Here is a 23,649-nt window from a genome sequence, read left to right as displayed (position 1 = left end):
TCGAGAACCGTCTGATGGACGTTATGTTGCCCTTTCAGGTAATTTTCACCGTTGGATTAGTCCTTCTTTTTCTTCCCAAATAAGTGAAATAAGCTCTCTCCAACTACTGCAACATTTATGCCACTCATTACATTGATCATTTACGCCATCAGATAACATTTACTATCAAACAATAATAGTTTAATCATATTCAAAAATGATCATCCATACCATTTTTTATTAACTTTTATAATACATTGACACGCGTGGCCTCCAATTAGAAAAATTAAACCACAAATTAATAAACTATCATCCATACACCTTACCCACCCACAACCATAATATTACACGTGTCATACAAAAACCGCCTAATATATGACATGGATGAGTCATTTTTATTAATTCAATAAATGAGTTTTTGATCGACTTTATTCATAAACACTCATATGTTTAAGTATGAGTGGCATTTTGATCCGTTAATATTATACTCTCAACTTATGCCCCACTTGATCTTTCGTCAGATAACAACTACAGCAATTAATAGTTTAACATATTCAAATTGATTGATACTTTTTCTAATACATTGTAAGAAAAAATTCAAATTTTCAAAAGTGGTTTTTTTTTTTTCAAACAAATAATATTACTAGCAAATATATCCTAATTTTTTCAATAACCTTTTTGATCGACTGTATTCATAAACACTCATATGTTCAAGTATGAGTGGCATTTTGAACTGTTAAATTATACTCTCTCCGCCTCAATTTATGTGATACCATTTGACAAAAGGAAAAAAGAATGTGACATTGTTTTTTCGTAAATTGAAAAAAAAAAAACCAGGTCACGTAAATATTATATTATGTTAACCCCAAGAACTTGGTGAGTCATTTAAGTTTCAACAAACTGGGTCAAGTTCAGTTGATTTTGACACATGAGCCAAAGGGCCAAATGAGGAGAATAATCAAAGGGCCACCATGACAGAACATATACTGCAAACCTTATTGGGAAAGGGATGGATCTGCCGAGAGACTATAAACCATATCAAAATAATGCGACAAGACATTTTAACTTGATACAGTTATTATTCTATTTTTTTTTATTTTTTTTTTGATGACATGAAACCCGGCAGCCTACTATCCTTTGGCGCACAGCAGAAAACCCAACCCCTATGCAATAGCTCGCAAACTACATACAGAGAGATAACCCGCACTAGGCAGTTCTGCGACGAGCTCAACCAGAAGGCAAATCCCCCTGTTGTTGTAGAAAGGGGATTTCGAACCTGAGAGCTCCATTATGAAAGCCCCCATGCTCAATCAACTGAGCCATCCTTGCGGGTTATTATTCTAGTATATTTTCACGAGTTATAGTACTATAAAATTAACTGTATGCGACAAACACCATAGGCACAAAATTTGAACAATCTAGTTAGACCAAAACCAATTTAACTCTTCAATTAAATTAACATCTCCCGGTTACAAACCTGACTCTCATACAACGGCATCCAAAGGCTGTTCCAAGCCTTCAATGGAGCAATCTCTTGAATGTCCTCAAAATTTTCTTTTACCCTACTATTAGTAACTAAACATCTAGCGGAAAATAGCATTAATTCTGTAGAACCCATGTAACCTCTGATCCTCGACACAATTCCACTTTCCCCAGAGAAGCCCAACCTAAAGTACCTATCCTGATTATTTTCTTCCACCTGCTGCTCAGTACTAGGTTCTTGCATTGGAGGAGGGACATGATCCTCCTCAATGCTCATGTAATTGTCCATGCCGAGAGCTTCCCAGTCAACATGCTGCACGATCCCAGCAGCTCGTTCACCAACACGGTCATGGTAGTGTTGTGATTGTGCTTCCTGGACAGCTAGTCTGTCAACCTGGGCCTTAAGCATCTGTAATCGGTCACCAATTCTAGTTGATACGGCATCATATAATTTTCCTCTTGACATGTTATCCTTCTCTCCCGCAGCAAGCAAGTCATCAAACTCGATCGGATCACCAACAAGAACGGTCACCTGCAGTTTTCACAGCTCATTAAAAGTACATTAATTGATTCTAAATCATAAATACCAGCAGTTGAAAATTGTAACTAAGGTAGAGGAATGCAATAGGTTTTATCTCTTTGATTGCCCTCTCTCTACCTAATAATATTGGTGCATGATATGTGTCGCTCCATTATTCACCACTCTCAAAATAAGAATTGCATACCATTTTTCCAATCCTGGGAAGCTTGGCTCCTACAGGCATGATGTCCTGCATTCCAGTATGCACAAACGGGACGACTATTGGCACATTGTCAGCATCCAGGACCAATCTATTAAGACAACCAAAAGTCTCATACTTAACACCAACAGACAACATGAATCTAATTAAATAACAGGTGAATGGCGGAGAGAGGGGGAGTCTCTCATTTTATAGCAGCACAAAAAACGAGAAGGTAATCAATAGCAATAAAACTGAATCAATCTGCCCGTGATGTCTACAGAACTCCTTCCATATCTTGTCTCTTGGTCTTTTTCTTCTCCATATATGAAATTCTAAAACAAATGAACTGGTGTCCTTTTTGAAAATCATGGAATTCACAAGTTACCTACTTAAGGATAATCATACAATTCACAAGTTATTACTTAGAAAGAATAAGTACCTTCCGATGCCTCTTTTCATAGAACCCATTGTTTTGCCACCATCTCGAGAGCGACTACCTTCTGGAAATATGTGTACCCATCCACCACGGTTCAATTTTGAAATAGCCATGTCCATCCCCTGCAGTACATGCGGAAATTAGCAATTACCTACATCAGACTCTTTTACTATTTTAAAAGAAAACATCTCAGACTGAACGAGTGAGACATTTAATACTATCTTCATCAAAAGTGATGTAGAAGCAATTAGAATATCAGAATAACTTCATCTCGCCAGCACCTCAGCAAAGGAAATACCTTCTGATAAATACCATCCCCACGAGACACTGGAAGAACTTTGACATGTTTGAAGAAGGCAGATGTCACTGGATTGCGGAAACATCGATCAGTTGCACAAAGTGTCCATCTCAAATTTTGCGCATCCAACATAACACTGGGAGGAAGTAATGCAGCAATAACTAGTGGGTCATCCATAGCAGCAACATGATTGCTCACCTAAGTACATTTACACGGTAGAACCAGATATCAAAGATATAATCCAGGGGTCTGAGGCTTAAAGGAAGGAACTAGAAGTAACTCAGGAACATGGCTTACTGTAATAAGAGGTTTGTTTTCCATTCGATTTGCCAGCGCCTCATGTAATTTTTCTGCACCATATATCTGCAAAAGTTGTCTACTTATTCCTCCCAATTAGGCAACGGCTGAAATGGCAACTCACTCGGATTTAGCTTACCTGAACACGATTGAGGCCATGCATAAACACATGACAAACATTTCCAAGCATAGGAACGGCCACAGCCTGCAGCACGCGAGTCAGGACTGAATCTGCTTCTGGATCAATATCCTTGCTAACTGCAGTATTAGGCATTCAGATTTATGAGTATCAACCATGATAAGCATCTTGAAGAATCCTCATATGGATTTAGCAGCCACAACTTGCAGGTATAAGCAATGTTATTAGAAGCAATTGCTTCTTGCTTCTTGCTTAAAGTGATGAAGGGCGGCAACACAATCATGGTGCACTTTAGTAGGCCTTACGGACAGTATTTGAATTGAAGTTGAAATTATGTTAGGGCATGTAATTTAACAACGACAACTATGCCTCAGTCCAAATACACCTATATGGATCTTTTTCTTCCATTGTGCCCCATCTTTAGCTAAGTTTGGACATGTACTTACTTGAAAGAAAAAAGTTTCACAAATACACATTCAACCCAATATTTCACTTGAAGTTCAGGATTAGCAAGTACTGAAATAGTATTTCATGGTCAAACAAGCCCGAAAATCATACCAAAGCAACTCTATTCATCCGATCACTTCATGCTCTTACATGAAACTTACTTGTTTCTATGTCATGGGTTTGAATCCGTAAAAGTTAGCAAACACAAAGTGAGGGATAGTTTAATGGAAAGAGAACCTTCCAAGTCATGAAGGTAGCAAAAGTGAACCTTGCAAGTCGCGAGAGGAGCAATGGATATTGAAAGGCATAACATATTAGAAATTCCCTAAAAGTTGGATAAAAAACCCTAAATTCATCAAAGGTAGACAAACGTCGGCACCAGGAATAATTTTAGCAAATAATTTCAGTCGCGATGATTAATTTTCAGCATGAAATCACATCTCTAATGTGAAAGACAAACTTAAATAAAATAGAATACAGCACGAGTAAACGGCAAACACTGCGGTCAAAACCAGTATAAGCAGAAATCAGCAAAGGTAGCTGCTATTTAGGTCAGTTGGTTATTCCAATTTCTTCTTGCAAAGATCATGAGCTCGTAAATGTTAATCGTAGATAGCATTGGTTAGTTATAACAACATTTTATTGCTCTAGAAAGTTTTTTATAAATTTGAAGCTCAGTCATATTGCCTAATCTTTTTAATTGTAAAACTGAAAACTTATTACATTCTCGTATCATACTAAATAAACTATCACATTCCTGGATTCTTTCTCAAATAACTTCGCAAATTCTGCATTTAGATTTTCAATGTAGCAAAACTGATGATGCTTAAGAATAGGAAGATGTATCAACTTAGACGCAGTAGTTGTTGGGGAAAAAAAATTAAAAGTTTTAGGAAATCAAAATTAGTTAGAATTTGATATTGTAATTCATATCTAAATAGTATTTACATTAAGAAATTATATAGGAATACGTTTTCCTGTTTCTACTAACTATTTTCATATAATGGAGAAAAAGTGGAGATTGTAGAAAGCATAAAATATATTCCTCAAGTTGTGACATTATGTATTGCGACAGCCCTGTTTAGAAACAGACCTTTTTTACGATAGAAAGTGGAAGAAGAAGGCAGAGCATCTCTACGGAAATCCCTGAACCGTTGGATCCATCTTTCAACGGTAGATGAGAAGTAACCATCAGATATCATCTGACGGCGACAATGATGATCAACGGCCACTCTAAATCGGTCTCTAAGACGAAGTTGCAACGATCGTGCCCTATCTTTCCATAGATCCGCTCCTGTTTCTATCCATCTCCCTGATACCATTCTCAATATTACCCAAAACTATATTATATATGAATGTAAAGGTTTATTATATCTGTATTGATCCAAGCTTTGTGAAGAGGGAGTAGAGAAGCGCGAGAGTAGTGACGTGAGAGGAGATAAAAAGTACAAGGGTTTCGACTAGTGGGTTTGTTTTTTTCTTTTGCCTTAAGATGCGCAGGGTGCATAACATGCAAGTTTTTTCTAAAACGGATAATATTGGGAGTTCCTTAAATATCTATTGTGGGTCCAAGAGTCTACGTGGCGGCGACTACACAAATTGGAGCTGCTTTAATAATTGATGTATAATATTGAAATCAATTTAATGAATTTTTTTCTTTTACGACTAATAAATTAATGCAAGTTGTATAAAACTTTTTTTCAGTTTATAAAAATTGATAAACCAAAGTTTATGGAAGTTTTATGTATAGAAATTTAAAAAAAAAAAAAAAAAGGATGAAGGCTACAAAATGTAAAAAAAAAAAAAAAAAAACTATGGCCATTTAAAAGTGTAACGTATGTGTTGATACAATACTTTTACCCAAATGCCATAGAATTATTTTTTAAAAAAAATGGGATGAAGGCGTTATTTTCCCAAATAAATTTTCTCTCATTTTAAGTCTAGTCAGACACCAGTCATTCCTATTCTAGAACAATCACCTGGATTTCTTACATATTCGCGAAAGTTCCTCTCTTTTTTTCTTTGATACCAAAAAGGCATGTCCTAATAACAGTTTTTAGGTTGCTTAGAATTCAAGACTCTTCCTTTTTTTTTTTTTTTTTTTTTTAAGATTTCTCAAATTCTGTCATATTCCCAACAAAAAAAAACAAAACCAATTGCTTTTCTCCCATGCAACTCATAAGAAACAACAAATTAGATCTATGTAATTTACAGGATTGCTTTCTTTGGCAGAACAGAAGTTAAACATATAAGTTAAATTGATTTGAACACTACATCTACGGCTTTACACTACCATAAGGAAAATTAGTTCACAATAGCTAAGAGACAACAGACTGAAAACCCTTTTGATTAATGACCTTTTTGAGATACTATATTCAATTACAAACATCAATCCAAGATTTGCGGTTTATAGGTTCCTAAAAAACCTCAAATTAATATTATAACAATACCTAGGTTCACAGTAAAATATTTATAGAAATTTAATGGATTTCTTATTATAAGTCTGCGGCATAGACAAAAGCTACTCAATCGGGAACTCATAAGTCGTACGCTAATCGTTTCATTGTCCAAGCTTCATAGTATAATCGAGAGAGGATATTCTACCAAAAAGATTGCCCCTTCACAAACTAAATAACTTTAAGACTTTCAATTCCAACAGTAAAATCTTCGTCAGACATCCTTTTTCCAAGCAACCATCCACTTGAATGCGCTAGAATCAAATACTGATAGCAGTGCTGCACGCGTAGTAAACATTTCAAAGATGCATTTTGATTCAGGCAGAGAAATTCCATGACGTTGATAAGCAATATCTATAGAGCATATGGATTCTCACTTCGTGAAACTGTAAATTGACACACCTGAACCTTCCCAAAGAGATTAGCAAATGAAAATTTGGAACTTGGGTGTTTCACCTCCTGTGTTTAGGTAGTTAACGTCAAAAGCAACGTCCCCAAAATCATCTGGCGGACAGCAAATGATTGTATCAGAATTTATTTCCACAAGTTTTCATGACAGGGTTAACCTTTTTTTTTTTTTTTTTTTGATAAAGAAATGACAAGGTTAACTTTGAATTGTTGATTCAAAGATAAATAAAATTCAGACCTTCATAGAGGGTCCTGGCAATGTGAACATACTCGGGTATGAGGTCCTTGTATATGATTCCAGTTGGATGTGCATCCAAGACTACTAGGACTCCTGTCAACATGAATTTCCGAAAACAGAAGTCACAAGGTAAACAGGAGACTTTTAACCATTTTTTATCTGTGAGAAAAAACGGTTTCCTCGCTCTATCTTTCAACTAATCCTGATTATCATCGATAATCATTCTTACAGATCACCAGGATGTTAATTGTTATCCAATTAGATCTGTTTTTGGTAGCTTGAACTAGGTAATATAAGTTAATTGAACAGTGGTTTACTTGAAGCCCAAATAACATTGAGAACTTTTTCGTTATGATACTGTCCATCTTCACCATTTGCTCTCATTCAACTGAACCCGGAACTTGCCTCTGCTGACCTACCGCTCCCCCTCAAGAGTACTGAAGTGTAACTCAACATAAAAAGGTGAATGTCATAGAACCCAACAAGCAGGGGCTCTAAGTCATTAAAGACCTCATTGATTGTTCACAAAGTCAAAAAATAACACATAGTTCTTTACGACTAAACTTTTGCCAACCACTGAAAGACAATTAGACAAATTGATAGAGGTGTCTACCATGTCTTTTATCCAATAAGACACCTCACTGATCCCCCTTGGGAGTTAGAAAGACCCTCCACCAACGTGTCTTCAAAAACAAAAGGAAATTAGTAATCTGAAGAAAAGTGAAAAGGGATCCAAAGTAAAAGTTGGTTTAGGAACTAAAGGACAGTACGGTGCACAAAGCATCTCACGTTAGCAGTAACACATTCATTACAACTTAAGACTGAAAGCCCTTATATCTTTCACAACTTTCAGCAATCTAGCACCTTACTGTATTTATAAAGTGACTCTTTTCTTGAAGACAAACCATGCTCAGTTTATAGTTACTTATCAAGACCAGTATTTAACAGCCGACCTTCCTCTGCTCTATGAAGCTTTGTAGTTGGAGAATTTTGTCAAGATACTGAGAAAAATATTACTCGAGAAACATGGCCAAACATAAGGAAAGCTAAAAAGAGATGTGGAACCCTGCTAAGAAAGATCTATGGAGGAACATTAGTAGACATTTCTGAAATTCCAGAAAAGGGGATATGGACAAATCACTTAGTTCTAGCAACGGGGTCACCTTTCTTTAGAAATTCACCATCATGTCCGCTACGTTAGCCAAAGAACACTCAAAGGGTTTATTACAAAATAAAGAAAAGTTCCTCACTGTGACTTTGTTTGTCAAAGACTCAAACAGGAAACAAGAGGAAATTTAGGTGATATGTGAACGCTCTTATCCCTGTGATACATGCCAGAACAGTGTTCATCAACAGCCCCATATCTTGCTGAAGAATCTTGGTAACACGTTAAACTCCTAACTATAGGCTATAGCTGCATTTCTGCTGCTGTAAGAAACTACTTCAAGTTTAAGCTGATCCGATTAGCTTGGATTGAGTCATAGTTGATCAACTCCATTAGAACTAAGATCCTACAATCATAATGTCCCCTTTACATCCCACCCCCACACCCCACACCCCAAAAAAAGACAAAAAGAAGAAAAGAGGTCAAATAAGAGAATGCAAGTTGTAGACAGATGCTTCTGCATCTTTGATATGGTCTGGGCAGTAAAGTACACTGCACTGGGAAACATTCCACTACAAGTGTAATTTGAGAACTACTTCTTTTTCTCTTTTTAGGGAATGGGTCATCTAGGCACATCAAAGACACATACCTGGTGCTAACCATTCTTTTGTGGAGTTGCTAGCTAATGGAGCTAGCCACAATATGTTTCGCAAATTCATTGAATCATCATAAGAGACATTAGATCCTGAGATCAATAAAACCTAAGATGAGTATAAAGAACATCATTATTGTCTTTTTAATGATAATAATATTAATACCAAAAATTTGCAATGTTAGAAACATTGATGGGTTGAAGACTGTTGCTGGTAAATAAAGTTTGAGAAAATCCAATTCTGAACATTCAGTTGATCTCAAAGGGAGCGGTTAAGATGGTGACGTACCTATTTGGCAGTAGCCCATGTTGCAAGGGAAGACTTCCTTATCATATGCTGGATACTCCTTAGCATGGAACCTGGAAAAGTGTTTGCACCTTTGAGTCACAAGCATCTCACACACACAAGACAACAACGAAAGAACAATTGCACTTAAATCATACACAAGTTGGGATCACTATATTCTCCAGTTTTCTCTCATCCTAATTCATTTTATTATTTATCAACGGAAGAAGCAAAAGAAACACTTGAAAGAAAAAAATGTCCTTCCAAATATCCGATTAGCCAAATAATTAAGTGCAAACTGATTGTATTTGCTTGGTCATTTACAATGAAGAGTTCTTAGGTCCTGAATTTTGTGGAACGCTCAAGCAACAGAAGCACCATTTGTCTCATGTGTGCACAAGATGGTGAAGGGTTCATGTCAACTTACAAAATCCCAAGCCTTCCAGAGTCTCTCGCAAGAAAGACATGACCATGAAAGAAGTCAAAGCGCGACAATGATACATTCAGCCCTACACTGGGTCCCCGAGCAACAATCATTTCAAACAAAAGTTCAAGGTATGAATTTATCTCCTACAAAACAACAATTGAACTAAACATCAACCGGCAACCAGAAATCCTCATTTCAAGAGGATCTAGAAGCTCCATTTTAATGCTGACCTCATTAATAAAAAGTCTCCCATAAGGAGTTCTAGTAAGTTCACATCTGTCTTCCTTTGATCCTTCAATGTCAGGAACCTACACATTGAAGAGGATGCACTTACTGTCAAATTTAGCTGAGGAAGACAATTGAAAGAGGAAGCACTTCAATAAATTGCTAGTGACTTAGAGACCGTATTAGTAAGGGCCATCCACAAAGTTTTTAGATGGACATCACGGGCTAAAACTGTCTATTTTTTGCCCTCTGAAATTCGATTCTTACTCAAGTTACAGGTAAGAGACTCCGAATATTGCATTTAACAATATTGTACAAAGAATGCACCAATTAAATTTCCAACAATGTTAGTATGTGAATGATGATCAACACCTCTTTGTCATGCAGCCACCCGAGGCATTATGAAAAGCCAAAAATGTACATATCCTTGTGCATTTATCATTTATCTGTTTACAAACTTCGACACAAATGCTTTCATGACATAAGAAGATAAAAGCTAGAACTATTTGTTTTGCAGTTCTTTATAGAATTATAATAGGTATGTAGCCCTGAGTTAGTGTTGCCAGAGGCAAATAATGCACAACCTTAACTTCTCCATTTTTTTTATTAGTAAGTACTAATGATAATATACTGCCAGCAAACCTTAATAATACACTGCCAGCAATAAGGTGGTGCCTCGTATACAGTTTCTATTTTTTTTTTTCGCTTTATTTGCGCTTCAATGTCATCAACAAGGCTCTAAGGACAATGAGCCTCTCTTGAATGATAATATTGATATTTCACTTTATCACAATGTTTTCACAATTTCTTTGTCCATATATTTGTTGTTCATGCTTATAATTATTAGTCTTGGACTAAACATATATATATTTGTATTTTTTTCACCATTGCATTAAATCCCACACTTTATTTGGTTAAAGCCCCAGCTGACCTTAGAACTTTTTTAGCGCTATATATACAAGTAGTGCCTTTTACAAAGAACAAAAGAAGGACCTCTTCTATACAAAAGTTACTCCTCGAATGAGCTAATGAAATCTGCCATCTTGTGCACATCATATACATTTTGTAGCCTACACCAGACAACCTTAGTTTTTTCCTTTCCACTTCTTGCATCCACTTTTTGAATTTTTGCAGTTACCCACCCTTTACCTCCGGATCACGTTCTTTAAACATTTGCACTTCACAGTTATTTGTATCTCCCTATGAGTATAGGCTAATCTTAAAATTTTTAGATTGACATACAAGCTAATAGTGTCTCTCTTTTTCCCTCTGAAATTTGTTCTTAACACAAGTTATAGGTCAGATATTTTGAGTACATCTTAATAATATAGTACAGTGCACCAATTAACATTCCAGCTACATTAATATGTGAATGGTGATCAACTCTCCTTGTCAAGAGGCCACTAAGGCATTATAAAAAGCCCAAAAATGCCTGCACCTCCATGCACGCTTATGTCCTCATGTCATCCCAATTCTCAATTACCAAATTTGCTAGATTAGGTCCCTTACCCGCCCTGCCCTGCCCTGCCCTGCTAAAGTTTAAGTCCTTAATTTTTGCAGTTATCCATTGCCTTCCTTCAAATCAAGGTTTCTGGAAGTCTCACTACTCAGTTATTTGTTTCGTATATTTTGAGTTTTCCATTGCACTTGGCACTTCTATAACCTGTTTCAATTACTTAAATCACTATACTAACACCTTTCAAACAGTTCAGCTTTGTGAAATGATGTGTTACACATTTGTTACTAGCAATTTTTGAAACTGGTAACTCATTTGTTACTAGCAATTTGAAACAAGAACAAGATAACAGCATGCTCAGTTTAATATATCTGATTACTTTTCCTTGTTCTCCTTTTATGTTGTTTCTACTATGGCCTATGGAAACAAAAATTGAACAATTAGCTTCAAAGAGCAATTTTACAGGTTTACCCTATATCTTCATAATATCAGACGCCAATAATAGATTATCCTCAAGGAAATCTTGATCACAACATCATGCACTGTATACAATGAGCTGAAATAATTGGCTTTGCTTTTGCAATGAAACAAATGAACAAATGTCTTATCTAATTTACACAAAAGTCTTAAAATCTAATTACAGGTAATTCCCAACCGTAAACATGCATAGTTACTCAAAGTGATATAGTGACAAGTGGTAACTGGTTAAATTATACTGTAAGGGGTCGTTTGGTTTGAAGACAAGTAATGTTGAGATTAGTTATTATGGGATTAGTTATACTGGGATTATTTATTATTGACTGTTTGGTTTGTTGTTTTAAAAATAACATGCATTGCATAATTTCTAAGAAGAAAATATTTGTTTACAAAAATACCCTCTACCTTTATTTAGTAGAAAAAAGGGGTTGAGAGACCTCAAGGATAGTTTTGTCATTTTCATTGTTTTATCTAGGTGAGCCGAGCGTCTTTCAGAAACAAGTCTCTCTACCTTTACGAGGTAGGGGTAAGGTCTGCGTATAGACCCGACTTGTGGGATTACACTGGGTATGTTGTTGTGTTGTTTTATCTAGGGATTAGTGGATAACTAATCTTGATACTATTATTCCACCATCTGGCAAGGACATTCCTGTACTATTTCAAATCCTGGGATAACTTATCCCACAATTAGTAACCAAATAAGGGATAAGGCCGTACTAAATTTTTATCTCAGAGCTATTTATGCTTGTCGAACATACCTAACGACCCCTAAATAATGTCAGTTAAATCAAAGTAGATTAAGATGAAAACTGACAGGTATGACAGTTGGATCAAGAGTCCTTTGAATAGAGGCAGTATCACCACCAGAATCAACGGCAAGCCGAGCCAGCTCCATCACCGGGGCCGGGGGCCACCAAATAAGCTCATTCTCTTCACTTATACTCCTTCTTCCATTACTCAACGATCGTCTATTTGAAGCCGGAGAAAAAGGGACGAGGAATTTGAAGCAAGATTGGAGTTGGCGCGCCTCTTGAGAGTTTACAGATGAGGCTTGTTGAGGTGGGCCCAACAGAGCAAGCAAATCGGAGCATGAGGCCTTGGGTACGGGTAGTTTGAGTTTGCGATAGGAAGTGCAAGTGGAAGTGTATGAAGCGGCGAATGAAAGGGAGAAGAAGAAGGCGAATTTCAAAGAGAATAATGGTTGCCTCATCTTTCTTCTCCCTTGGAGTCAACCCACTAATCCCATTGGCTTTCAATTGACATATATGGATTTTACACTAGTAGTACATTAAATGCCCATGCGAGCTCCTAGATTTTATTTTTTTTTTCTTTGGGGGGCAAAATCATAGATTAAAGAAATATACAAAGATCGAGCTTCGATGATTACAATTTACATTTACAAAATGCTATATGATGTCTGTGCGCTTTAGTATAGTTTTTTATGGTAAATGGCCAGACAGTAGAACAGCAAAAAATTTCTTTGGTCTTGAGTGACACTGAACTAAACCTCAAGAAGTGTATGTAGAATTTGGAAATAACCTCTCTTTTCTTTCATGAAGTATTTTTCTTGAGAAAATGATTAAAAAAAAAGGTCTCTTATATTTGAGGGTTGATTTAAAACAATCCCTCGAGTATGCACTAAACAGTTTTGATCTTTTAAGTTTTGCTCTAACATACGAATTTAGAGTATATTGACATAGTGTCTATTTAATGACAGTGCATTATTAAGTCTCGACTTCTTGATAACTTATAGCCACAAAAGTTTCTTACAGTACTTCACGAGATAACCTTTCAAACTATTCAAGGAAAAAATACCAGATACAAACGTGAATAAATTCTTATTCGTTGCCTCGCAAAAACAGTCTCTCGTACACTCTACCCTCTCCAAACCTTACTTTGTAAGATTACATTTCAAGGGTCGTTTGGTTGGAAACAAGTTATCTCAGGATAACTTATCCTGGGATAATATCCGAAATTAGTTATTCCACCCTCCCACAGGGATAAAATAACACTACAATCCCGATATAACTAATCCCGAATTAGTTATACGACCATTTTATCCCAACCAAACGTGAGATAAATTTATCTCAAATATAATCTTGATATTATTTATCTTTATCCCTTATACCAAACGAGCCCATGTTGTTGTTGCGTGGCAAAAAGCTGTTATAAGATGACAACAAAAAACTTCATATATCAAAAGAAAAAATTGTCAACGAGGAATGTAGTCAGTAAACGGGCAATGAGATAATAATTGTCTAACTCACAAAATCAGAAAACGACAATAACATATTGTGTACAATGCTTTTTATCCAAGCTAGAACCCTATTATTGGTTGCTATGAGCAAGTATCCCACCATAATACTGTATAATCTTGGAGAGCTACAGCAAGTGCGTCCATTTCAGGACTTGCTCAAAGCAGAATTTTCTCTCATTTGGTAACTCTTTTCTTGTGAAATGAACCAGAGTTTCAGTCCTTGATGGTTGAAACGCTTCCATCAATATTCCCTGCCAATGAATAGCTAGAAGAGCTTAATAGGATCATAAAGTCTCTAAAACAGCTGAACAGGATAGCTGCTTCTCCAAAAAGATATCTGCTACTGAACGCAGTGTATGATACCTAACAAACCAAAGAAAACGTATAAACTTTAACTCATTAACACTAAAAACTAAATGCTTCCACGAATCCCTCATGCAACAGTAAAACAGGATGGACAATAACATTCGTGTATAATCATTTTTTAATGATATGGTGCCTGGGCCAAGCTTGTGCACACCTCGACTAGTCCATCACATACATGCTACCTCCCACCAAAGAAAGGCACCGGATAACTTTACCCACCAAGGCTCAAGTAGATGAGAAGAAATCACCTTTTTTAGTGTCAACATTCGGATTGTGAAGAAAGAGAAGAAAAACTACTTATTGAAATTAGTCGATCAACAATGTACAAGTGAAGCTCCATATATAGGAAGGGGCAACGGATATAGAAGGTAATAATCTTTATTTCTAATATGGTATGTAACTATTTGATACTTAAATTACAGAATATCTTAAAGTATCCCATAGAATATTTACAATATGTTCTTCATTTAAGTTCCATGCATCTAAAAACTACTAACTTTTTCTCTCAACATTCAACACACTCTTTCAAATTCAATGTGGAAAAAACAACTTGAGTTTGCTTATTTTCAAAACCTAACAGATTGCCGCCATAATTTCGTTAAGAATAAATAATGCACAATCATCAAAAGGAAAAATCCTGCTAGAATTCTCCCTCTAATGAGTCATCAGTCATTGGCAATTGCACAAAGATAGTGCTAGAGTTCTCCCACTAGCGCCCGCAAGGGTGGCTCAGATGGTTGAGCATGGGACTTCCATAATGGAGGTCTCAGGTTCGACAGGGGATTTGCCTTCTGGGTTGAGCTGGTCGCACGGGACTTGCCTAGTGCAGGTTATCTCTCCTGTGTGGTTTGCAAGCTATTGCACTGGAGTAGGGTTTACCTTGTGCGCACCCGAAGGGTAGTGGCTGCGGGTTGGAGTTCTCCCTCTGGTCATTGGCAATTGCACAACCATAGAAAGTGATTCCTGTACTACACATGGAAATCTTTTTTTTTCTTCCAGTCCCTAGAAAGATGTATGGTTCTGCAAAATTTCTCTGACACTATTAACATAATTTGGATTGGTGAAACAATGACAAGAAATACAAAGTTTAGAGGAGAGATTGCCGGCTGCAGTAAAGATGAGTAGCATTGGTTGTCATATAGATGAACAACGCCAGTCTCCGTACAGAGAGACAATGCCTATACAATCATTGGACAGATGAGTGGCCACCGATAGCAGAGAGAGGAAGGTCGCCAAGAAAAGGAGTGTCGAACACCGGGAAAGAAGAATTTCCAGATTTGTTTATTCTATGCAATAATCCAGAGAGCACAATAGATGAGATTTGGAGTGCACAGGGCTGGAACTTGACTTTCAGAAGACTGTTGAATGATTGGGAGGTGGAAAGGGTGGCCAACCTGTTAAGCATAATTGGTGATTTCAATGGTACCAACACAGAACCAGACTCCCTGAGATGAAGGCGTAATAGTGATGGGAAATTCTCAGTAAACAGGGCTTACAAAAGGGAGTGCAATCTGCAGAATAGAGAGCAGCCAAAGCTATGAAGAAACTTATGGAAGTGCCCAGCTCCAAACAAGGTGAAATGCTTCACGTGGTTGGTGGCAAGGAGGTCTTGTTTGACACATGAAGTTTTAAAGAGAAAAGGTGCCATCATAGCTTCCAGATGTTTCTTGTGCAATGAAACAGATGAAACCAACAAGCATCTATTTCTACATTGTAAATTCACTGCACAATTGTGGTCCTTATTTCTCAACATGACAGAGACAAAATGGACTATGCCTGAACACACTGCAGACTCGCTTAGTGGTTGGATGAAGAAGGGAGGCAGTAAGAGTCAGAAGAAATGGTGGAGGATAATACCACACTGCATATGGTGGACAGGTTGGAGGGAGAGGAATGGGAGATGTTTTGAAGATAAATCCAATTCCATTCAGAAAGTCAAATGGAATTGTATAGTATCTTTCTACTTTTGGTGTAAAGAAATAGGATTAGAAGATATAGATCAGTTTGCAGATTTATTAAAATCCTTGTAAGTATTTCTATTTCCTTGTTTACGCTTCTGCTGTAACACTTTTTGAAGGTTGCCAGCATGTCCTAAATGCTGAGGAATACACAATTACCAGTTTAAAAAAAATAGAAGAAGAAAATCATTAGCCCGGTACACTGCATAAGGCCAGGCTCTGTTGGCAGGCAAAACGTAGAGGCTCTTATACCATGTGAAAAATGATAAGCGATAAAACATCCGTTGAAGAGTTGAACAGTGCCAACAGCTAAGAGAGGAAGGTCGGCTGCCAACCGAATACTTGAAGTTGCTTAAGTTTGTATTGAGATCGTACAGGCTCTGATGCTATTGTGAAGAAAAATTGATCAAGGTTTAACTCAATCCAAAAGCTAAATCAAGAGGAGAAAATTACCCAAAAACCACATTAAGAGATTATAACTCATACCCTCAACCAAGGTAGGACTCTTAACACCGAGCGCACACCCAAGACTGGACATTTGGACTGTGGATAGCAATTACATAAGGCCCGAAACATCGTGCAAAAGCACTCCCCCTAGATCCTATTTTATTTATAAACCTAATTTTATTTTTTGTTTGATGTGTTATTAACCCACATTTACCTACTGAAAAGACAAATAGGAAAAGAGAATACCATCAGATTATATATAATCTTGGAAGAATCTAAATAGCATCAGCAACTCGAATGCCTGCATTCTTGTCCCACTCATCTGGTGCAGAAACATCTGCCATAATCTGCTCCTGGCCACGCCAAAGAATCTGAAACCCAAGAACTGGCGTTAGTAAGAAAAGCCACCTATAAACCTTTAGCACCTCGAACAACTTCAGAAGACAATTAAGACATGACATAGTTGACATGATAATGAAGTTATTTACCTTATCAATGACGCCAAATTCTTTAGCTCTGGTAGAATCCATGTAAAATGGTCTTCTCATTGCATTGGCAACAGTCTCTTCCGACTGGTAAGATACAACAGATGGTATTATGCCTTCTGTTTGATTTACAAATGGACAACAAGCAATAAACATCCCCTACTTACATTTTCAGTATGTTTAGCCAAAAGCTTGACAAGGGTGTCTCTGTTTATGATTACCTGCAAAAGAGAATAGTCAGCTGATCAATCCCATTAGAATATATTCAGGTTCACAAAGTAAGAGCTGATGCCTAAATAAGACAGCTTGTGATGAGCTCATCCAGGGTAATTCAGTTTGTCTTTTAGTTGGTTTTTTGTTGAGAATGTACACCATCCTGTGGGAATTGTCTACACTGAACATGCTATAGAAATTTGAATAGGCCATAATTGACTAAAATACCAACAATCAAAAAACTTGACTAGAATACCCTTAACTATAGTATGTAGTTTACCTTTTAACAATTTAATAATTACGTACTTTACAATCAATTGTATGTTCTTTATTTCTAGAACAAGTCACAACCTTCGCACGTATTCATCAGTGTTTGCACACATATAAACAAAAGATTCAAAGCAATCTTTGGATCCCCCCCCCCCACCCCCACCCCCACCCACCTTTGCCAGTACACTGGAACCTTCCCTTCTATCAAGGGGATTCAACAATTCATATATAACCGGAAAAAACCATTTTTGCTCGATTTTTGCGGTGCAACTTTTTGGTGATGGGGATTCAATTGAACCCCCTTGCCTCCCTTTAGCTCGGACTCGGCATGCAAGGAAAAAAAAAAATTACAGATACAAATGCTAAGATAACAGAACACTTTATAACAGTCTAAGCCAAACTCAACAAACAATGGGGCAACATGTTAACTAAGACCATGAAAGTTTCAATTTCGATTAATATCATGGACTTTCTTTCAAAACCCATTGTCTGGATGTGTATACTTACTGATAAATATTAAGAAATTTGGCATTCTTGATGTAAGAATTTTTATCAACTTGAAAAAATAATTACATTGGCACAATGAGGTGAAATCTTAGGACCAATTACTCACACCTCCAATCTGGCCTAGGAAACTAAACAGACCCCACCTCCTCTCTCAAAACTTAAAACTTAAAGGTGTCAATCTTAAGGATAAATTTACCAAAAGAACCTCATATTCTGCAATGTTTTCATGAGAAGTTTATTAAAACTTAAGGAAAAGAACGAGCGGAAACAATTTTTTTTTAAAGGCAACCTTATCCAATGGAATCAGCTAGTATACCAATTGGTCAAAGATTGAGCTAAATTGGTCAAACAGAACGTTGTATTTTCCTTCATATCTTTTAGGTAAAAAAAATTATTTGAGGGTTATACTGGCAACAATTCTTCATTTTTTATGACATCATACTCATTTAACCATTCACTAGTAGAATGTAATGGCAAGGAGGTCCCACGGTGATACCTTTCCATTTTTTTTTTTTTTTTTTTTTTTTTGAGAATGAAAACAAAAAATCCCACAGTGATACTTTTACCTAGAAGGAAGGTTTCTTAGTTTCGTTAAATAGAAGGCAGATCAAAATCTACACATTGATCAAAGACTTCATCAACAACCATCATGCATCAAGCTCTACCAGTCACTACCGTGAAGACACATCTGTTTTGTAGCTTAAATGGAAGATAACTAAAAGAGGACATGACACTAACCTCCTTTGCCCGAATGAAAACATCGCTGGCCGCCATTAATCCAGATGATGGCGCACGGGGCTGTTGAATCATGGCTGGAATATAAAATAAATCCAAACATCACAAATCATTAAAAAGATTGAAAATGAAATAAAATACATGTCAAAATTGTAAACAAAGAACGAGAAAACTTGACACCTTTGGAATGTGGCATCATAAACCTTTTGCCCTTACTACCAGCTGCAAGCAAGAGACATGCTTGACCTATGGCAGCCCCAACCGCTACAGTGTGTATCTGCACAGGTAATTAACAACTGAGAGTGCTAACAAAATCATAAATGGAACAGGCTGAACTATGCTTTCAGAAGTAAATATGAAGTTACGTACTTCCTCTGAATGCCTAGAGATTAAGGAAGCAATTACTTATACATTCTCCCAATTAAGTTTGACACAAAGAATGTAACTGACTTTGAAAAAAGCCAAAACTCTCACGCAGATTCAGAACAATCAGACAAAAAAGAAAAGAAAACTAACTTATCTTTAAACAAAATCATAGGTCAAAAAGCCAATGTTGCTTGTTCTTATCCAGTAAATTTGACTAAAGACAAGAAGGCCTAGATAAGAAAAAATTCTACGTTCCCCTGCTAGATTAAAATGGAACACTTTATATCAAGAACTAAAAACTATTTGCTGGTGTACAGAGGAGTTGGCAACCTTACCTCGTTTTTTAGTTGCATCATGGCATCATAAATTGCAAAACCTTCTGATTCCATACCAACCTACATTGATAAAATATCCCAACATCGGTTAATTTGAGCATCGTATCAACCCCAACACCAAATACCCATCAAGCACAGAGAACTGTGTTCCATATTTATTTTTCTATTACTATGGTTTCATAATTGTGGACCAGGAAAATTGTTGCATCCTCATGCTTTAGACCAATCTATTTGCCTCATGTTTAAAATGAAGACACTCCCTGCTCATTTTCAATTTATAGGGTAAATTTGAAGAAGTGATCAGCAAAACCACAACAGAGTGCGAGAGAAGAAAGCTTTGAGTAAGCCAAAACCTTAGTCGTCGTGGTAACAAACTTTTCTCATAAAAACTCTTAACGGGGAGTACTTTACGGAATTGTGGCATGTTATATTTTGTCATCATACACTCGTTCAATTGTTGACCATTGACCTAAGAATGCGAAAACCATGAGCCCATCCTCATAACCATGTTAACTGTTATTAAATGTCATCAATCATCAAATATCCGCCAGCAAGTTAGAGAATAACACTTTAAATAGCTCGAAGTTGGACAAAGTGTATTTCAAAACAGCTTTATCATATCAAGGATAGAAATGGAAGATACAGAAACAGCCACTTAGAAAATAATTAAAGAAAAAAACCTATTACTTCATTACTTAGAAAATAATTAAAGAAAAAACCTATTACTTCATTACTTAGCACCACTCCCCAGATATAATACACATAAACAGATGAATTATAGGTATATATATATATATATAGAGAGAGAGAGAGAGAGAGGCATTCAGCATGCCCCCGTATGAAAACTCACTGTTTCACCATCATCACGGGTAGTCCCAGTAGAATTTATGTACAGATAAATTGGCTCTTTAGGATCCATCCACTGTAGGTACATCAACTCTGCAATCACAAGCTCTGTGACTGCTGGCACCAACTGTAAGAAACCATGATTAGTTTGTGCTAATGAAGAAATGAAGAGTAAAGTGGACATTTACTGAACTGCAATAATAAATAGCAATGCACAAGTTGTTGCAAAACAGACTAGAATTCAGGACGTCAACATATTTATGTTTGCAAAATTCTATTGCCAAAGCACCATATAACATATCCCAAAAGGCCCAACCTTGGGCATGACTAAAAGTAGTACAACAGATGGAAACTCCAAATAGTCAAAACAAGTAGGTATCATAGTGTTCAGCTCTAAATTGACTAAATTAATATGAAGCCTTGGTAAGAAATGAACAATATCTGACTTCTCCATTTTACAAAGTTTAAAAGCTATAAAGGCACATAGACCTTTGCTAGTTAAGCCTGCTACAAAATTTTAGCATGCCAAATTAAGATAGATGGTCATTTGTACCTCCAAGCCAAGTAAACAAATAAAGACACATACATTGACATGGTATGATCAAAAAACATTTGGGCATGTTGCCTTGATTAAATAACAATAAATCATCTTGTACATGGTTTATGTTCCTTTCACGACATAGTTTCTGATGTAAACCCAATAATCGTGATCATCATCCCTGTCACCGGAATTACAGCAATGAACCTCTGATGACAACATATCAATGGGGAATGTTAGCATTATCCTCAAAGTGAGATGAAGTCAACTTTTGATGAATTAATATTTTGTAGTATAATTATAAGGGTCCTGTGACCTTTTCCTTAGGCCTGTTGTTTTTTCAGAATAGTCACAGGAATGCAGGACTTTGTTTCTCTTTAAGAAAAATAAAGACATCTTGCTTAATCCAACAAGGAAAATAGGATAGTTGAATGGGACAAATGTAAGTAAAGTATTCTAAAGTAGCAGTAGCAGATGCGTCTCACATTTTTCTTTTCTTTTGGAAGGGGGCTGGGGGCTGCAGATAGGGCATGAGAACCTTGTTAATAAAATGGAACAGTACAAACAAGAGACACCCAACTAATGCAGAAAGGTCGCGCTAGAGAAACAAAGTAGTTTCTTTGAAGATCTAACAGCTATGGTATACAGATTGGGATGACAGTGTCCAATACAAGCATCTCAAAGAAGCGTCTGATTCACTAAGCCTTTAGATTTCAAACAACTAGGACAGAAGGGAAGAAATCACTGTTTTTGCCTCCGCTGAGATTTGAATCTAAGACTTTATTTATATAATTGTTTATAAGAACGTGATTTCTGTGAAGAGAAAGGGTGGAAGGGCAGCAAAATTTACCAGGGAAAGTATATAGTTTGAGCAACAACAAGGCATTAAAGCACAAGAACCAACTAGAATAAGATGGTCGAAGGAAGTAGGAACGAGTTGAATGTTAGCCTTTAATTACAAATACCTACTTATGCCAAAACGTTGCAAAAATCACTAATAAGCACAGGGTAACTGGGAAAATATCTGATTATGATGAAGAAGAAAATGGCATACCGGCATGCCAATATAAATTATTCTACCATGGAGCAACAAAGAGGGTAAGTCTGGTGGAGGTCTCCTCGGTCTGTGCTCATTATATGATACTGATCTCTCCACCTGATTCAAATAGCAAAAACACAGACCAAACAATATCAATCAGAACATAATAAAAACTAAACACAAAAGGCTTCCAGAACTTGACTACTTGCTTACATATAATTAACAACACTAAAAAATTGGAGAACAAAATCATTCCAAAGCTTAAAAAGAAATGATGAAGGCATACCAAATGAATTCAGTCTCAGAACAGAATCCTAACTACATAAGCAACCTAGCAGTTTCTTTCTAAAACATTCACCAATAAAATCTACAACATATACTTCATCAAAAAAAATCTACAACATATGGATAAAAATAAAAAATTCTTCCGTCAAGTGTCAACACATCCAATTCTTGTCTGAATCTAGACATAGATTTCTTATTCTTTAGAAGAAAAAAATTACATGTTTATGAAATACATAATAAAGTGCAGAGTACTCTAATTGACAGATTTCCTCCTTTTTTTTTTGATAGCTGAGAAATCCCCAAAGGGTCCGTGGAGCATGGTTGGACACTCGATAGATAATGGCCTACTCTTCTACCCTTCTCCACTTAGATATTAGGCTTTTATCTACAGCAGAGTTACAACCCATGAGATGCGCCATCTTCTATAGTTTTTCTTTTTTTGTAATAACCGTGGGGTCCAGACCAGCTTTCGCTCACCTAGACTAATTGCACGGGATACCTGCCACCCCGCACCAAAGAATAAGTCCCAGGTAACTCTGTCCGCCAAGGCTAGAACAGATGGAAAGAAATCACCTGCTCCCTTCGTCCCAATTTATGTGACACTCTTTCCTTGTTGGTCAATCCCAAGAGAATGACATATTTCTATTTAGTGGCAATTTAACTTTAAACTTCTCATACTACCCTTAATTAAATGCTTTCTAATCACACATATATCTATGACTTATTTTGGACTACAAGTTTCAAAAGTTTCCCTTTCATTCTTAAACTCCGTGCCAAGTCAAACACCCTCATATAAATTGGGACGGAGGGAGTAGTGTTTTTGTATCCACTGGAATTTGAACCTGAGACCTGATAATTCTCAACCCCCTTCATTGACCACTAGGTCACACCCTTGAGTGCAACACATCTTCTATAGTTAACAAAAATACTTGAAAAATATTTGAAAAAAATGTGGTCAAGGAAGACTATTTCACTACATTGCCAACAAATAGGACAGAGGACTAACAATTAATCATCTGGTACAATAAAAACTCAACTATATACCTGAGCAGGAGTAGCCATGAGCTTAGGTGAGTCATAAATGTCCAAAAAAGGCGGCATATCAGAATTTTGAGGTCTCGAGAAGAGTGCATCTGGATTATTTGCAGCAACAGATGCAAGCTTACTTAGAAATGGATCCTTAGGGTTTATAGGTGGCATGGGAATTTTCGAACTATTGGCTGCACAACGAATGTTAAAACTACGATGTTTTAGCGGCATCGATGAAGATGAAGAACATGGAATTGAGGATGCCATCGGCAACCGTAAGCAAGTGGCCATAATTTTTTGCACAGTTGAATTTTGATTTTTTCTAGTCTCTTTCAAACGGAAGCTTGAAAGGAAGAGATTTTGAGCACAAGCAGTATCAGCTATGAGGATGTGGAATTTGGATAGTGCGACTTGAACAAGTCGGGTTATGAGAGATCCGACCA

General features: G+C 36.6%; 2 protein-coding genes across 5 annotated transcripts; both read right to left on the bottom strand.

The window, feature by feature from the left end:
- Positions 1-1,401: 1,401 nt before the first annotated feature.
- Positions 1,402-12,830, bottom strand: LOC132064284 (uncharacterized). Of its 2 annotated transcripts, XM_059457217.1 has the most exons (11): positions 12,345-12,830; positions 9,603-9,680; positions 9,373-9,515; positions 8,949-9,019; positions 8,657-8,752; positions 3,354-3,472; positions 3,215-3,280; positions 2,918-3,115; positions 2,623-2,741; positions 2,187-2,292; positions 1,402-1,993 (listed from the first exon to the last, which is right to left on the bottom strand). In XM_059457217.1, exons 1-11 carry the CDS (start codon positions 12,738-12,740, stop codon positions 1,430-1,432), a joined length of 1,956 nt encoding a protein of 651 aa, XP_059313200.1. In that variant the 5' UTR covers positions 12,741-12,830; the 3' UTR covers positions 1,402-1,429. The 2 variants fall into 2 exon arrangements, with proteins under 2 accessions (XP_059313200.1, XP_059313201.1); XM_059457218.1 differs by lacking the exon at positions 9,373-9,515 and having other exon boundaries at positions 12,345-12,398.
- Positions 12,831-13,755: 925 nt separating this feature from the next.
- LOC132064283 (ATP-dependent Clp protease proteolytic subunit-related protein 3, chloroplastic) lies at positions 13,756-23,617 on the bottom strand. 3 transcript variants are annotated; one of them, XM_059457215.1, is made up of 10 exons: positions 23,222-23,617; positions 21,908-22,009; positions 20,320-20,442; positions 19,470-19,529; positions 18,949-19,045; positions 18,772-18,845; positions 17,211-17,264; positions 17,047-17,130; positions 16,805-16,929; positions 13,756-14,150 (listed from the first exon to the last, which is right to left on the bottom strand). In XM_059457215.1, exons 1-9 carry the CDS (start codon positions 23,495-23,497, stop codon positions 16,834-16,836), a joined length of 966 nt encoding a protein of 321 aa, XP_059313198.1. In that variant the 5' UTR covers positions 23,498-23,617; the 3' UTR covers positions 13,756-14,150; positions 16,805-16,833. The 3 variants fall into 3 exon arrangements, with proteins under 3 accessions (XP_059313198.1, XP_059313199.1, XP_059313197.1); XM_059457216.1 differs by having other exon boundaries at positions 13,756-14,052; XM_059457214.1 differs by having other exon boundaries at positions 13,756-14,038; positions 23,222-23,616.
- Positions 23,618-23,649: the final 32 nt, after the last annotated feature.

Source organism: Lycium ferocissimum, chromosome 7 (assembly GCF_029784015.1).
Source record: "Lycium ferocissimum isolate CSIRO_LF1 chromosome 7, AGI_CSIRO_Lferr_CH_V1, whole genome shotgun sequence".
NCBI classification, from domain to species: Eukaryota; Viridiplantae; Streptophyta; class Magnoliopsida; order Solanales; family Solanaceae; genus Lycium; species Lycium ferocissimum.
This window is presented reverse-complemented; position numbering and strand designations above follow the sequence as displayed.